The following is a 13,057-nucleotide window of genomic DNA, read 5'->3' as shown; positions in this document are numbered from 1 at the left end:
CAAAAGTCCCCTGCCCTGTCTTGAATGAAGGGCTACCTTTCTATATTTGATTCTCTCATCTGATAGATTCATTGTGTTCTCCCAGAACTTCCATTCCTTGGGCTGTGCTAATTATCTTCCCTCTCTGGACAAAACCCAAAACAAACAGGAATGGGATGAGGGAAAAACTGTCAGCCTTGGTGTGACTTTGGTTACGCAAAAGCTGTGGTTGCTTCCCAAGGGCCGAAGTACAAGGGAAGGCTTTTCAGCTTGGGGGAAGACAAGTTTCCTAACAAAGCCTAAAAGGGCAGAAGGCTTCCTCTCCCAGGTGTTCCCTCGAACGGAGAACACTAACTTGGGTAATATTCACTTGGGCAGAACAAGAATGAACAAAATGATACTTCCCTGCCAGACACTGTTGAATAACCAGTGATGGGGAGGGGGAGTATGTGAGAGGGACCCAGCTAGTCTGGGATGCAGCTGTTTGTTCCCCTTTATATCAGCAGAGAAACCAAGATGTGGTCAAAGGACTCGCACATGCTCATGTAATGCAGTGGAGCGACTTTGTGACACTTTTTCAAGCCAGGGGCTCCTCCCAAAGGTGATCAGCCTTTCCCCACCCATGCTCTGGACCTGCCTAGACCTGTGGTTGCTGCCCAGGGAGCTAAGTCTCCTCCCCAAACATAAACTGAATCATGTAAACTCAGCAAATTTGGCCTTTCCTCTCTCTGCCTCTGGGTTTGTTTCATCCTTCTCTCCCTTTCCCCTGCTCTCTGTCCTCTCTCTTGCAGGTCTTGGCTGGTGTGTCAGGAAAGGGGTCCCATCCCATGGCCTCCTATTCTGGGGAGCCGGGGCTCCTGTCCTGTGGGTCCTGTGACATGGTTTTCCGCTCCGGGACGCTGTTGGCCACTCACACTCAGCGTTTCTGCATTGGCCGTCTGACCCGAGAGGTAACACCCAGAGACCACCTCTCAAAAGGGCCGCCTCCATGGCCACATGGGTGGGTATTCAAGCAACTCTGCGCCTCAGTTTTCTTCACCCCACGCCCTGTCCTGTCGCCAGGTAGTGCCACAAGAACACCAGGGCCTCCCAGATCGGGAGGCCAGCAAATTGCCTCTTAAGAAGCTAACAGAAGAGGTACTCCGGACTTTCCCCATTTGGAAATTTAGCATCCTCCCTAAATCTACAGATCACGCAGATCACGGGTCAGATTACCCCGAACACTGCGGCTGTACCTACAGGAAATGCGACCTTGGATAACAGAGGTCCCCAGGGGATTAGAAGGGCCCCGAAGCCAGACCGAGGCGCAGACTGGGGGCCGCGCTCACGAAGCTGCTGGAAGCCCCAGCGAGCGGCTTCGGGCGCTGCAGGGGACTCACGCAAAGCGAGTGGCGGAGACGGAGTCACAGAACCGGGCCCTGAAGAGACGCAGTGAGGGTGAGGGAAAGAGACGGGGGATAACGGGCCCTCCCTGCCCCAACCCCTTGGCTTTGAGTTTGTCCGACCCATTGCGACTCCGTCCCTTAACGCCTCAGAACTGAGCCAACGCCTCCAAGGTTTGACCCAGACCCGGGGCGGAATATCACGCCTTTTCGGTCTGGAACGGGAGCTTCGAGAACTCCGGGCAGAAGCCGGGCGAACGCGGGGAGCTCTAGAAGTGCTAGGGGCGCAAGTTCAGCAGCTACAACCGGAGTCCGGGTGAGACGGCGCGGGCGAATTCGAAGCCCGGCTGAACCCGCCCGGGGCCGGGGGAAGGGGCGGGGCCTGACCTGAGGGCGGAGCCGCGGCGGGACGCGGGAGGCGCAGGCGCCCACGCAGCTGGAAGGTCGCAGGCATTAGGTAGGGAAGGGGCGGAGCTTCCGGAGGCCGGGTCTTGGAGGCCGGGTCTCGAAACCGCAACACCTCAGCGCGCGTGTTCCCCCTTGCGCCAGGGCCCGGCTCAGCGCCTTGCGAGAGGCAGAACTCTGTTGTCCGGTGCTGCGGGCCAACCCAGGGACTCTGGCTGCCGAGATCGGGTGAGGTCCCGGACCCGGGTCGGCAAGGGCGAAGCGCTGATCAGTCCTGGAAAGACGGTGCTGCATTTTTGTCCCCTGCTCCCTCCCTAGGGCCCTGCGAGAGGCCTACGTTCGAGGCGGGGGCCGGAACCCCGGCGTTCTGGGCCAGATCTGTCAGTTGCAGGCGGAGGCATCAGCACTGGAGCTGCGGCGGTTGCGGACCCGCAGAGGTGAACAGAAGGGCCTCTTAATTCTCGGAGGAGAAAAGAACGGTTGAACTGGGGGGGTGCGGGGGGCGTCTTTGGCATGGGGACCACCTGAAGGTGGAACACCTGGGTGGTCTTTGTGGAAATGGCTAGAATGTTACCTGACAAGTCCGGCCTTGTCCATAGAGACCTAAAGCTGGAATTCTCAGAATTGCACAGCTGGTTACCAGAGGTTGGAGGTGGCAGGTCGGACTTTTTCATTGCAGGAAAGGGGGCAGGCGCCGCCCTGGAGGAGCTTCTAGTAGTGGAAACCGAAAACCGGCGCTTGGAGGCAGAAGTCCTGGCCTTACAGATGCAGAGGGGTGCAGGCCCTGCGTCCTGGGGTCAGCGAGCACCCTTGTCCTACACCACCTAGCTCTCCCCAGCGGGCTGAGTGCAGAGGAAGGGGTTAGAGGGGCCGTGCATGGGGAATGAGGCGCGTTTGTGCCCTGTCTGTTCCTGCCCTTGTGCATCGCCAGGTGTCCGTGCATGTGGGTCTGGCTCTCAGGGAAAGTTTGTCTCAGCCCTGTTCTTGCCGCATCCTGCTCAGGCATGCCCTACTCTTAACTCTGGTCCCAGGGCCTACGGAGCCTCGAACTTTGGTGAATCCCGGCCCATGCCTGAGAAGGAGGGAAGATCCCCCGCGCCTCCCGCCGCCGGTGGCTCCTCCCCTGCCGCCCCTTCCACACTCCACAGGCATCCTATTGAGTGGCACAGAAGAGGCCGTGAGGACCCAGGGGCTGGGGCCAGGGCCGCTCTGTTTTGTGTAGTTGGGGAAGCATGGGCACCAAGGAGGCATTCCGCAGTAGTCAACTCTTCCCCCACCTACAGCTGCAGGTTCCTGGAACCATGACCAAGAACCTAGGTCTGGATCCATACTTCGTTCTGCCGGCCTCTGACGTTCTGGGCCCTGCACCCTATGACCCTGGGTGAGGCCTGCTCCCTCCTTTGACATTCTCTGTGACTTGGTCCTCACTGGGCCATCTTCTGATTAAGCAGACCCACTAGGAAGAGCTAGGGTTGGGGAACTGATGGGGTGAGGGACAAGGATGAGGGGATAGGGTTCAGAGGACTTGGGGGTTGTATAGATGGCAGCTGAAACCTGTGTTCTTCAGGGCTGGGCTGGTCATTTTCTATGACTTCCTTCGGGGCCTTGAGGCCTCGTGGATTTGGGTGCAACTAACGACTGGCTTGACCCGAGATGGACAGGGCACAGGAGCAGCCACGGCATTGCCCCCAGCCCTTTGCTTGCCTCCACCTCCAGCTCCTGGGCCCATGGGCAATTGTGCCATCCTTGCCAGCAGGCAGCCTGTACCCAGGTCAGTAGATGAAGATTGACTTTTGATGCTTTTTGTCACAACTGAGTCTTTTCCCTCATCCTGCTAAGTTTCCCCATGTATATACAGGGCCACTGGCTGAGAGCTGTCCAAGGAAAGAACAGTTCTGGCTTCTGACATCTTGTGTTGGTTGTTCTAGGCTGCCACCTTCAGCATCAGTATCCCTGGTCTGTGAGCTACAGGCCTGGCAGGGGCTGGCATGGACTAGGGAACCACAGCCAAAGGCTTGGGCCTCACTAGTGCTATTTGACCGGAAGCAAAGGGTGTTAAGTGGCCGTTGGCGTCTTCCACTTCGGGCCCTTCCCGTGGACCCTAGCCTTAGCCTTGGGCAGCTGAATGGGATTCCCCAGGTAAGTGTGGAGGACAAGGACTGGATCTCCTCCCCTCCAGGTACAGACGCAGTACCATGTCATCTCTCTCCAGGTAGGTCAGGCTGAGCTCTTTCTGCGACTGGTTAACGCAAGAGACGCAAGTGTCCAGACACTGGCAGAGATCAATCCCGCGAGTGCCCAGGAGTACCAGTACCCACCTCCGGTGAGGGCTCACCTAGCACTAGGGATACCGCAGTGTGATTGGTGTGGTTAGTTGCCAGCATGTTCCAAACTATTTCTGTGAATTAACTCCTTTAACTATCATACATGTGTTAGGCAGACTATGTAAACAGATGAGGAAATCAGAGCTGCACAGTGAGGCTGACTTGTTTTACCTTAGGTAGTTAAGATATAAACCACTTGCTAAAGATACACTTCTCCCTGTTCCACAGATGTCCAGCTCACCTTCACTGGAAGCAAGCTTCCTTGCCCCAAAAGCTGGCTTTGTTGACCCCCCTCCTCCTGAAGAGCCCCCTCAGCAGCAGAGTCAAGGATAGATGGTTTGGGCCCTCATCACGGTTCTTTCTGACCGCCACCGCCGGCTTCCTGAATCTAGGAGAATGTGGGTGGGCATGAGTAGCTGTAGAGGCTCAGAACTAGGACTTGTTGTTGCTTTACTACTCCACGTTCTCAGGGGGTCTAGAAGCAAACACCAGATACAAGCTCAAGATAGGAGATCCAACCACCTTCCACAAATACTTGGCCTTCATCAGTTTTCCTCTTATAAAATGGATGTGAGGATTAAATGGATATTGGGTATTTTCAGTATTGCCTGGAATATAAATTCTTTGAAAGCAGGGGGCATTCTTTAATTTGTTAAAGGAATGTCATCAATTTCTTTTTTGGGGGAGGGGGGCTAAAGCCCATCTTGTTGCCACACTTCGTTCAGGACATCCTCTGGGAAGCCTTCCAGACTATAAAGGTCCCCATTGAACTAGGAGCTCCCATACCTTCCACACTTATAGAGGGTCACATGTAAAATCTGGTTGAAATTTGATATTGGGTCCCAGTGCCAGAACCCAGTGCCAACCTTTTAGTCAAAAGGCCTAAAATCCTTAGGACTTTAGCATCTAGGGCATCTATCTTCAGGAAGTTCAAAGGAAGTTCAAAGCCATGAGTTACCATAACCAGCCCAGAAAAATTCCAACCATTTTCTCTGCTATCTTTTAGGAAACAATATATAACTGGAAAACGGCCTGACATTGGCTATTCAAAACGGCAGATTCTGACCTACCGTCTAGTGCAGTGAAGTAGCCCTCTGGGTGGTCCAAATCCCTTAGGTCATGTAGGGCAGATACAGTTTGGAATTTAGATCCAAACAGTAACTTGTGCATTAAGAGGTTCTTAAACTAAGGGTCAAGGCTGAGGTAGCTCAAAGGCAGCACTTAGCATTGCACTCTGTACATCAGTGAGGTCCCAGTGGGATGGCTTTAGTACACGTACCCTGAGCACCAGCACCGACTACGCAGACAGAACTGGTGGGCATTTCTGCCTTTCAACCCCACATCCCACACTGAAATGCTTCAGGTAGTTCAGGATCCCACTGAAAGATCTTTAAGCACAAGTCCAGACCAGGAGCATTTTTTAGCATCTTTATTTGAGAAGTCAAAACTGCAGATGGGTAACAATTTGGATTCAAGTTATAAGATATATTTCAGCCTTTCTGTACAGAAAACAAAACTCCACCAGCCAGCCTCCCCACAAATTCTTCCAACCACATGCAAAGTGTCCAGTCTCTTAAGCCACTTTCAAACCAGAATACTCAATTCCCTACAGTTAGCACACTAGTTTTCCTCAACAATCACTCCCCCCTCCCACCCCTCCTGCACAAGTTTTCTTCAGAGTTCTTTTCCAGAATGATTGACCCTCAACTGAAGACTAGGTGGGAACAGTTATCACTTAAGGTCTGGCTCAGGCAGTTATCAGCTCATGAAGTCCACCGAACAGTATCAACACCAAACAGCAAGATCTTTACCAAGTCTTGTTTTTGTAGCCCCCACCAAGAGACAGCACCACTGAAGGCTTGCAAGACAGTGGAGTTCAGTATTTAAAATGGGAAAAATGTAGCACCACTAGAAAACAAAGGGCCGATGGCTGCGCTTGGTTTGATCACCTCCATATTAGACAGGAGCTTGGATGGAAACTCCCAACAGAGACCAATCAGTACAGAAAGGGGCAGGGTGAGTACCTTTGACCCAGAATGCTCCAAGGCACAGAGTCAGCCAGTATTTAAGAAAAAAAATCATCAAAGCCTCAACCTTTGCTTACAATCTTTATTGAAGTTATACAAAAAGAATCCCCCCAAAGTGAAAAAATACATTATATACAAAAACTTTCCCTCAGGAGGAAGGCTCTACGCCCTCTCTTTAACATGCAGTGCTTTCAACTGTAGCTCCGGCCTCCACTGTGCCCTCCACTGCTGCCCGGCTTTCAGCCTGATTCTCAGCCTGGAAGATAAATAGGGAGCCTGGGCATAAACGAGCCTAGTTTCAGCCCTTCCGTCTTACACAATCGAGTAGGCAGAGAAAGTGAACAGGTCTCCTAAAGCCTGCTTTGCTCCCTACACTCCTAACAGGATGATTACCACAAAATGTAAGGCCATTTCCGAAAGTCTAACAGGGCTGACAGAGCCAATGTTCACACATCACTTGGAAAGGGAGCAAGCAGAAATAACCCAATGGTCTTCCCAATTAAGTGCCTTCTCATACATTCGTTAGAACAGGACCTGTGGTATGTATATAGCTTCCGTCAGTGAGACATCCCACATTCCAAAACCAGTTTCCTGCACAGCTTCTATGAGAGCTGCATTCGAGTAATCCAAACAGGCTCAAGGTGAGAACATGCACTTAGGACGACTAGTTTTCCCAGGCCCTGAGAACAAGGGGAAATAATCCAAGAGTCCAAGCTCTCTTAATTGCCCACCTCCTCCTCCATGTTTTCTGAAACTTCATTTCCACTGGAGACGGCATCCCCACTGCCTCCATTCACCTCCAGCTCTTGTTTGGCTTTCTTTGCATCATCTTTTCGGGGACTGTCTTCCTCTGGTTTCCTCTGAAGATAGAATTGGGAAGGCTTCACAAATGTGCCGAGATTTTCCAAAGTACCGCAAAACTTAAAAAGCCCCTCTTCTCCTCCCCCACTGCTGCCACCCCATGGTGCGAAGATCCCGACATCAGGATCCATGCCTCTCAAGGTCTCGCCCTTGGCCACAGGAAGCAGACGGTACAATAAATTGGTCAGCCACAACATACCAGTCAAGCCTCTCTAGGGGAAGGGTGAGGAGTAGATCTGAATAGTAACCAAACCCCAAGTTTGTGAATCAGGAAACAGTCTCCCACAAGAGGAAAAAACGACTGTAATTATAGGCAGAAGATGGGATGCCACAGGATTTTAAGTATCAGCAGGTCTGCTGCTGAACGACTACGATCAAGGAAAACCTGCCAGCTTCCCAAGAAGAGCTGATCTAACCAATTCTCAGAAGCTTTCCTGACAGTCCTGGGCCAAAAGAGGCCTGGAAAAACGGTTAGAAAATATACTCAAGTGAAAACTACCTTCATTCAAATCCTCACCAACTTTGCCAAGTGAATGTCTTATTCACCAAATATTAGGGAATGTATTCCTGGTGTGTCATTTGAGGGAAAACAACAACAACAAAAAAAAACAACAAAAAGCAGACTAGAAAGAAAATAGAAATGACCACATGCAGATTTACCTTCTTTCTGACAAGGTGAGAGATATCAGTCACACAATTTGATGAGGAAGCACCATCTGCTGGTTTTCTACTGGCAACCTTGACAAAAAGGACTCTGTTAGCAATGTATGACTACGCAGGACACACACAGGCCTAATACTAAGTGACAAAAATCTCCTGAATACTCACCATGGAGACTGAAGTGCCTCCTCCACTAGGAGTGAAACCTGAAGTAGAGCTCTCCACCTGTTCGGGAGGTGACAGACCCAAGTGGGTCCCAAGACAGAACATACCAGGTCACCTACACACCTACAACAGGTGCCCACCATCCAAACAGCTGACCAAGACCTCAAGTACTAGTAGGCCTCCACATACCAGCAGTATCATCCACCCCCTCTACCTGCACCTGCCACCCCCAAACCGGGGACTTAGGCACAGTGTAAATATTAAATTAACCCATCCATATCATATCACCTGTGGCGTAGAAAGCTCCCTGACATTCCAGCAGTCGCTCAGTATCTTGCTATCTATACAGAGGAGTTCTCAGAGGGGATAGTAATAGCTTATATTTGTTAAGCAAATACCATGTGTACTGTCAGAAGTATTTTAACATACAAATACTATCCCTGTTTTACAGATGAGTCCACTAAGGCAAAGAAACATTAAGTAACATGCCCATGGTCACACGTAACAAGTAGCAGATACAGAACTTAAACCCAGTCTGGCTCCAGAGTGTATTCTCTTAAGCATTATACTACTTGATAGGGAAACTAGATAAATTCTCACATTCCTTCTAACCACCAACTCCCTGGAAACCGTATCACGGTTCCTAGACTACTAGAACACAATACCATGATGCCTTCCAACAGTATCAAACATGCTATTATCAAACTTTAAAAGAAACCAAACCAACCAGAGTTGCTTTCAGAGCCAATTCAGCTACATTCCCACTACGCTGGGACTCCTTTGCATCTTCTATCTTCTCTCTAATTTCAGGTAGCAGTTCCTTCAGCTCCTCAATTTCCTTCTCATATTCAGTAGATGATCCTTCAGCCTCCTTCATCTGCTCACTTAGTACAGCTACAAAGAACAGGCTGAAGTGATCAGTAACGGTTACCACCAAAGGATCCATTTTGTTCTAATACTGTCGAACTGGAGCCAGTCAAGCTTATCGTCAAGTAGCTGATGCTCACTCACCCATTCTTTTCTCAATGACTTCAATAGATTTGCTGAACTGTGCCACTGCCTCGTCATACTGAGAGTTGTACCCATAGGCCAAGCCCAGCTGGTAGTGGGTCTCTGCAAGGAGCCGATCATGGGCTTCCAGGTACTGCTCCTGCAGGTTTAAGCAAGCCTGGAACTCCTCCACAGCTTGGACATAATTCTCTAATGAAGGGAAAAAGAACAGCAAGCAAATGGACAGCACTTAATATATAATACTTCTAAATTCCAGACCACTCTATAGGAATGCTCTCCTGTTTTGTTTTTATTTTTTAAAGATTTTATTTGACAGAGACATACCAAGAGAGCGAAGACAAGCAAGGGAAGCAGGAGAGGGAGAAGCAGGCTTCCTGCCTAGCAGGGAGCCGGATGTGGGGCTCGATCCCAGGACTCTGGTACCATGACCTGAGCCAAAGGCAGCCACTTAATGACTGAGCCACCGAGGTGCCCTGCTCTCCTGTTTTAATTTACATTTTCTTTGTAGCCTCTCCAGGATGCTGAACTATACAAGTACCTAATGGCGAGGGGGAGAGGGGTGCAGGGCGGGGGGGTGCGGATTGTGGGGAATCCCTACTGAAGAAATTTCAGAAGAAATTCTTTACTATTGTAGGAACTATAGGAACCCAAACCCACTCTCCTTTTAAAGCCAACTGCTGGGGTGCTGGGGTGGCTCAGTCAGTTAAGCATCTGCCTTCAGCTCAGGTCATGATCTCAGAGTCCCGGGACAGAGCTCCACATCACACTCCTTGTTCAGCAGAGAGCCTGCTTCTCCCTCTCCCTCAGCCCCTACTACCCCTACTCATGCTTTATAATAAATAAAGTTAATTTAAAATAATAATTATTATTTATCTAATAAATCTTTTTTTATTTTTTAAGATTTTATTTATTTGACAGACAGTGGGCAGAGAGACAGGCAGAGAGAGAGGAAGGGAAGTAGGCTCCCCGCTGAGCAGAGAGATCATGACCAGAGAAGAAGGCAGAGGCTTAACCTACTGAGCCACCCAGGCGCCCCAGTAAATCTTTATTTATTTTAAAAAGATTTTATTTATTTATTTGACAGAGATCACAGGCAGAGAGAGAGAGGAAGGGAAGTAGGCTCCCCGCTGAGCAGAGAGATCATGACCAGAGAAGAAGGCAGAGGCTTAACCTACTGAGCCACCCAGGCGCCCCAGTAAATCTTTATTTATTTTAAAAAGATTTTATTTATTTATTTGACAGAGATCACAGGCAGAGAGAGAGAGGAAGGGAAGCAGGCTCCCTGCTGAGCAGGGAGCCTGGCAGTGGGGCTCGATCCCAGGACCCTGGGATCATGACCTGAGCCGAAGGCAGAGGCTTTAACCCACTGAGCCACCCAGGCACCCCCCAGTAAATCTTTTTTTAAAGCCAACTGCCCACCACTGAAAATCGATCAAGCAGAATTTTAAGGAATTAGAGGAAGACCTGGTGGGGAAAGACACACATTAAAGAGTAGAATGGAAAATGTTATTACCAGATTCAACACTAACTTCTCCAAGTTTAAGATGGGCCTGTGCAGCATACAGCTGAGCTTCCTTTGTTTCTTGCCTGAAAGAAGGAAAAGATGATCAGAAACCTTAATAGCGTTTGTCCAAACCTAACCGATACTCTACTTCCAAGGTCCAAACTCCCAACCTGAGCCTAGAAACATCAAAAAGTGTTACCTTTTAAAAATTATCTTTGCTAAATCCAACATATCCCAGGCAAGCTCTAGATTCCCGATCTCCTCCTCTTCATTTTCTTGAGGAGACTAAAAAGTATATCCAAATCATTGATATTAGGCAGAAGTATAAGAAAGGCACATCTTCAGATCACAAATCTAAATGTATAATATAACACAGCTTAAAAAAAAAAAAAAACCACCACGTGATATATGACTTAAAATTTGGACTTCCTCTGGGGCACCTGGGTAGCTCAGTGGGTTAAAGCCTCTGCCTTCGGCTCAGGTCATGATCCTAGGGTCCTGGGATAGAGGCCCACATCGGGCTCTCTGCTCAGTGGGGAACCTGCTTCCTCATCTCTCTCTGTCTGCCGCTCTGCCTACTTGTGATCTCCTTCTGTCAAATAAATAAAATCTTAAAAAAAAAAAAAGAAAGAAAGAAAGACTCTTAAAATTTGGACTTCCTCCCTAAAATCTACAGAATGGGTCCCTATAATCCTCCTATCCCAAGTCATCACCTTATGTCAGTGATAGAAATCTAACAGTGACATGGTGGGTCCCATTCTAACATCCTCGGATTAAATGGATCTGTGTATTCTAGGCATGAATAGGGAGTCCCCAGTCCCTAACCAAGAAATGACCATGATAATCATGCCTACCCTAGTAAGCTACAGTCCTACAATAAGAAAGCAGATGATGATACTGAACAAATAATAATTTACCTTATTTTCAAGAAGTGATTCATTTGGCGTTTCTTCAGCCTTGTCATTTTCTTTATCCTCCTCTTCTGAGCCTTCAGTTTCTGCAAGCAAAAATTCCTCAGTACTGAGAATACTAAGGATATCTTCCTTCTAACTAGTCAAAGATCCCAATAAATGCCTGTCAACCTATATTCTGAGGTAGAACAGGCCAGATGCCGTCAGTTAATATTTGAGCAATATAAATATTAAGCCAATAATTACAGTCTATTTCAAGTGTAACCTAGATTTAGATTATATAATCTTACAATGTGTCTGTGGTTTACAGCTTCAGTGATCAGAAGGCCGTTTCTCTTCTAAGAAAAGTCAATCTGGATCATTCAGATCAAGACCGATCAGCTACTGTAGTATTTTATTTGCTAGAAGCTCCAATCTACTTAGCCAGAAGCAGTTGGAGAACTCAGTGTTCCTGGTGTCTTTAAGCAGCCATTTGTTATATAACACTAACACGCTGAGAAAGTACAATAAGTTCAATTACCCCAGTCCGTTCAGAGCAAGAATGCTCAAGAGACTAGCTTTCCCACAACACAGCTGTGGAGAGAAAAGCATAGTCCTTACCAACTCTCACCAATGAGCATGCCACAGACTCCAGCCAGCTCTAGCATGTACAGAATTGAGTGAGCAGTACCATGACCAATTGTTAAAATCTGCAGCCATACTGACACTCTATTTCACCATACTGACATACGTTCACAAGTCAACTGCCATTAAGGACAGGCTGCTAACAAATAGCTCTATGCACCAGTTAAAAGTTTAGAACGTCATGTAATTTAAAATGGGCTTTTAGGGACATGTAACAATTCTTGAATTGGGTACACTGTGCCCACCTCTGCCATCTTTCATTAAACATTTTTAACACAAGCAAAAGAGCTCAAATACTGTCTCCTGACAAGCTATTATGGGAACATAAATATGCAATTGGGCCTCAGAGCCATTAAGTCAATCTAAGACGTTTATATTCAGCAATACTGCTTTAGAATAGGCACAGGGACAGAAAATTCCTAAACATTATAAAATGAGTTAAGACAATCTAAAGTCCTGTAAGAAGGGCGCCTGGCTGGCTCGGTTGGTGGAGCACACAATTCTTCATCTCAGTGTTGCAAGTTCTAGCCCCAAGCTGCTGTGTAGACATTACTTTAAAAAAAAAAAGAAAGAAAAGAAAATCCTCTAAGAATCAGTTAGAAGTTAATTAGACCTCTATAGCAAACGGTTTTTATCAAATGACTCACTTTTCCCGTTAATCATGTAATTTAGTGCTTCTGAAATAAATACCCACCATCATACACAAGTATCTCTCTGTACCCAAATTTCCAAGTTATCTGTATACTTAGTACTCTGTCAGACTAATTGCTGGTTTATTAACTTTGACAATGAGGCCCATTCTCAAGAATTCTCAAGACGGGTGAATCTATGAAACAAACATTTTACCTTCCTGATTGTAGGAAAAATTGACAAAACATGTATTGTTATTCTGTATTCTTAAATTATCTGGTATCTGTTCCTACGCATACCAGAATGCCAGGTAACATCTAATTTGCCATAAAACCTGAGTTTTATTAAATCAAATTTTTAAATTAAAATTCTTATGATAATCTGAGGAAAATACTGGTTTCCCTTGAGAAATCTGTACTACCTTCATGGAAGGGTGAAGAAAAAGTGAAGTTAATGAGGAAGCCATTACTTTAAAACACCTTCCAACCTAGTAACCTATACCCAGGTATTAATGGGAATGCCCTGATATCCTGTGTGCAGTGATCTTTTAAAATACTTTCCAAGCTTCTTTGAA

The 13,057-nt window shown here is 47.8% G+C and overlaps 2 protein-coding genes across 3 annotated transcripts in view; one reads left to right on the top strand and one right to left on the bottom strand.

Annotated features, from left to right (window-relative positions):
* The first annotated feature begins 773 nt into the window (after positions 1–773).
* Positions 774–4,460, top strand: CCDC17 (coiled-coil domain containing 17). Its single transcript, XM_044238120.1, has 13 exons — positions 774–929; positions 1,009–1,116; positions 1,221–1,416; positions 1,515–1,677; positions 1,911–1,994; positions 2,085–2,203; positions 2,446–2,562; positions 2,798–2,943; positions 3,050–3,147; positions 3,334–3,537; positions 3,695–3,905; positions 3,979–4,089; positions 4,319–4,460. Exons 1-13 carry the CDS (start codon positions 807–809, stop codon positions 4,421–4,423), a joined length of 1,785 nt encoding a protein of 594 aa, XP_044094055.1. The 5' UTR covers positions 774–806; the 3' UTR covers positions 4,424–4,460.
* A 1,044-nt stretch (positions 4,461–5,504) lies between these two features.
* Positions 5,505–13,057, bottom strand: part of LOC122899907 (nuclear autoantigenic sperm protein) — a 44,442-nt gene continuing 36,889 nt past the window's right edge. For both annotated transcript variants that reach the window (XM_044238118.1, XM_044238119.1), the window contains 9 exons: positions 11,236–11,315; positions 10,518–10,603; positions 10,328–10,401; positions 8,815–9,003; positions 8,531–8,697; positions 7,807–7,863; positions 7,639–7,716; positions 6,849–6,977; positions 5,505–6,373 (listed from right to left, as the gene is read on the bottom strand). In XM_044238118.1, coding sequence (XP_044094053.1) covers positions 6,293–6,373; positions 6,849–6,977; positions 7,639–7,716; positions 7,807–7,863; positions 8,531–8,697; positions 8,815–9,003; positions 10,328–10,401; positions 10,518–10,603; positions 11,236–11,315 — 941 coding nt within the window. In that variant the 3' untranslated portion in view covers positions 5,505–6,292. The remainder of the gene's footprint in view (positions 6,374–6,848; positions 6,978–7,638; positions 7,717–7,806; positions 7,864–8,530; positions 8,698–8,814; positions 9,004–10,327; positions 10,402–10,517; positions 10,604–11,235; positions 11,316–13,057) is intronic.

This window comes from Neovison vison, chromosome 2 (assembly GCF_020171115.1).
Source record: "Neovison vison isolate M4711 chromosome 2, ASM_NN_V1, whole genome shotgun sequence".
NCBI lineage: Eukaryota > Metazoa > Chordata > Mammalia > Carnivora > Mustelidae > Neogale > Neogale vison.
Note: the sequence above shows the minus strand (reverse complement) of the source record. Positions and strands in the feature narration are given on the sequence as shown.